The sequence below is a fragment of the Sinocyclocheilus rhinocerous genome, unplaced genomic scaffold, assembly GCF_001515625.1.
Source record: "Sinocyclocheilus rhinocerous isolate Xijiao unplaced genomic scaffold, SAMN03320098_v1.1 scaffold594, whole genome shotgun sequence".
NCBI classification, from domain to species: domain Eukaryota; kingdom Metazoa; phylum Chordata; class Actinopteri; order Cypriniformes; family Cyprinidae; genus Sinocyclocheilus; species Sinocyclocheilus rhinocerous.
Window position 1 is genome coordinate 1748409 of NW_015645059.1, and position 3126 is coordinate 1751534.

Sequence of the window (3126 nt, forward strand, 5' to 3'; positions counted from 1 at the left end):
GTGAAAGTGATTTTGTGCCTCTTTGGGATGGCACAATAAAGCAACGTTCACTTAAAGAGCGCAAGCTTCTAGAGGGCACATAAGTCTGAAGTAATGAATTTAGGTAAAGGGGTGCAGAGCAAGTGGTGGTTTTGTAGGCAAGCATTAATGCCTTGAATTTTATGCCAGCAGCTATTGGTAGCCAGTGCAAACTGATAAACAGAGGTGTGCATTCTTTTTGGCTCATTAAAAATTAATATTGCTGCCTTGTTCTGGATTAATTGTAAAGGTTTGATAGAACTGGCTGGAAGACCTGCCAAGAGAGCATTGGAATAGTCCAGCCTGGACAGAACAAGAGCTTGAACAAGGAGTTAGGAAGCATGTTCAGAAAGAAAGGGCCTGATCTTCTTGATGTTGAATAAAGTGGGCAGTTTTAGCAATGTGGTCTGAGAAAGTCAGCTGATCATCAATCATAACTCCAAGGTTTCTGGCTTTTTTGCAGGAGTTATGGTTGATGTGCCTAACTGGATGGTGAAACGATGGGTTTGATGGAACCACAAGCAGTTCTGTCTTGGCAAGGTTGAGTTGAAGATGATGGTCCTTCATCCAGCAAGAAATGTCTGTTAGACAAGCTGAGATGCGAGCGGCTATCGTCGGGTCATTAGGATGGAATGAGAGCTGAGAGGTAGAGTTGAGTGTCATCAACATAGCAGTGATATGAAAAGCCATGTTTCTAAGTAGATTAGAAATAATAGTAAAAAAGTAAATTATTTGTTTAATAAGTAGATTTTGTATGTTTCTGCACTACAAAGCTCAACAGCGGCTTGAACACAGTTGCTCATTGGGTGTATGCAGATGGGCAGAGGAATAAAAGAACTGGGGTGCTTTTGTAAAGCTGTGAGAAACCCGTTTGGATTGTTTGTTACCGTTTTAATCCCATTAATTAAAACGTTAACCTGATTGGGTAGCGCGCGCTCAATCCCGATAGGCGATTCTTCTTCATATTAATAGCCCGATTTGAGATAATGATGTAAAAGACTCCCCCTTCCGCTGCCGAGATCTACAAAGTGCGTCTCAACACGATAAACGCAGCGTAGAGCACTTTAGGAGGAGCCTCACTTGACAAGCTGAGCGGCCATCAACATCAACTCCACTTCATAGAGTAGAAACTTAAGGAGAGGACAGCGGCTGAGTGAAGCCCCATCATCGCATCCGACTTTCGGGAGACTATGGACAGGAGAATAAACTTGGGTGGAGACATTTTTCACAAAACTCCCAGCGCAGTCTCGAGCAAAAAGATGGACTCGTTCCGACCGGCTGCGGGTATTGATCTCGGTTCGCGGGACAGCCAGTCGCCCATTAGCTGTTTTGAGCAGACCGACCCAGACCCGGTGCAGCCCGGCGGGCGGACGGGCACGCTGGGTCTGCCCACCGGATCTTTGTGTGTGAAATACGGCGAGAGCGCAAACAGGACTTCGGCTGCGGAGAGCAGCGGCGGCGAACAGAGCCCAGACGATGACAGCGACGGCCGATGCGATATGATGCTCATGACGGACGGGAGAACGACGGTGCCCGGCGCAATGTCAGAGGGAGGTAAGAAAAACAAAGAGCAAAAAGTCCTGAGACTAAACATCAACGCCCGGGAGAGACGGAGAATGCACGATCTGAACGATGCGCTCGATGAGCTGCGCTCGGTCATCCCTTACGCGCACAGTCCGTCTGTACGGAAACTCTCCAAAATTGCCACCTTGCTCTTAGCCAAAAATTACATCCTCATGCAGGCACAGGCGCTGGAGGAGATGAGACGGCTGGTTGCGTATCTCAACCAAGGCCAGGCTATCTCTGCCGCCTCGCTGCCCGCGACCACAGCTCTCACGCCGGGGTTGAGCGCATACGAGCAGCCGGCTGGGTACCCGTTCCCTGCGGGAGTTGCAGCGTCCTCCTGTCCAGACAAATGTGCCCTTTTCAACAGTGTCACCTCCAGCCTCTGTAAGCAATGCACTGACAAGCCTTAAACTCTGCAGCCGACTCTGGTAGAAGCACATGCGCAACTTTTGACTCTGAAAAAGCGAGACTGATGTCTGCCAGCAGTTTTGCAATGAAGTCGCTATAGAAGAATGCTAAAAGCTTTTCTTACAACTTCATTTCAAGAAACACTGATTGTGTACATAGTATAGCCTATACTTTAAGTGCAGGTGAGAGTGGGATGAAAACCAAACAAAGTCTATGTCTGATGATGATAATGAAGAATGAACAGTTAATTAACGTGGACCCTTCAGAATGACGTGTGTCACTGACCTGACAACATGCAACCATGTTTTACCTTGTTTATGATGCCAAACGTTTTAAGGTTTTTAACTTGCAATAATGCGTATTCTTGCTACTTTGAATTTATGTTATGTAAATGTTTGCTTTCAAGTGACATCTGTGTTTTACAAAGCAGCTGCTGGAAGGAGCGGCGTATTGTACTTTATTCCAAAGTAGCCTACGTGTTATTTCGAAAGCTTAGTTGAGATTGTTCATTTTAAAAATTGTAATATAATATATTGTTAGTTTGGTGGAATCTTAAAAAGTTGTTTTGCCTTTTTCATTTCTCTAAATGGATGAAATCAAGTGGGTCTGCATGCCTGGTCTGATTATGCATTGTCATAATTGCTGTAAATCTCGCCGATTTGGCTTTTTACAAACACATGCAGTTTGGCTAGAGACGTGGCGGTTTCAACTTGTTGTCAGGTCGAGGCTGGAAGCAATGTAGATATATTAGTATCAATATGACCACAGAGGGACATTTGTATGTGTTGATGTATTGGAAAGCTTTATTAAAATATTTTGATCCAACGTTTTACGCCTGGTTGTATGTTGTGATGCCGCTGGTAGTAAAGTGATTCATGGCTTCTGCTGGCTCGAGAGATTACGATCAATAAGTCGCAAGGAAAAAATATTTTACTGATGACACGTAATTTGTGAAATTATAAACTTCGGCATCTGGCAACAATAATTTAGTTACATTTAGCCTAACGAATTAGAAGCAATCTATTTTTCTCTTTAAATTAGCAGTGGTTTGTAAAGCACGAGTGTTTTTTAATTTTATGCTCGCTCACATATAAATGCCCTTGGAGAAAAAGCCCAGACTTTATGAACAACAAT

General features: G+C 44.4%; 1 protein-coding gene across 1 annotated transcript; it reads left to right on the forward strand.

Moving 5' to 3' along the window:
* The first annotated feature begins 1033 nt into the window (after positions 1-1033).
* LOC107705258 (class E basic helix-loop-helix protein 22-like) lies at positions 1034-2807 on the forward strand. Its single transcript, XM_016508468.1, has one exon. It carries the CDS (start codon positions 1209-1211, stop codon positions 1992-1994), a length of 786 nt encoding a protein of 261 aa, XP_016363954.1. The 5' UTR covers positions 1034-1208; the 3' UTR covers positions 1995-2807.
* Positions 2808-3126: the final 319 nt, after the last annotated feature.

Bases quoted from the DNA above. Each gene is read 5' to 3' on its own strand.
- LOC107705258 (XM_016508468.1), top strand. From the start codon at position 1,209: ATGGACAGGAGAATAAACTTGGGTGGAGACATTTTTCACAAAACTCCC.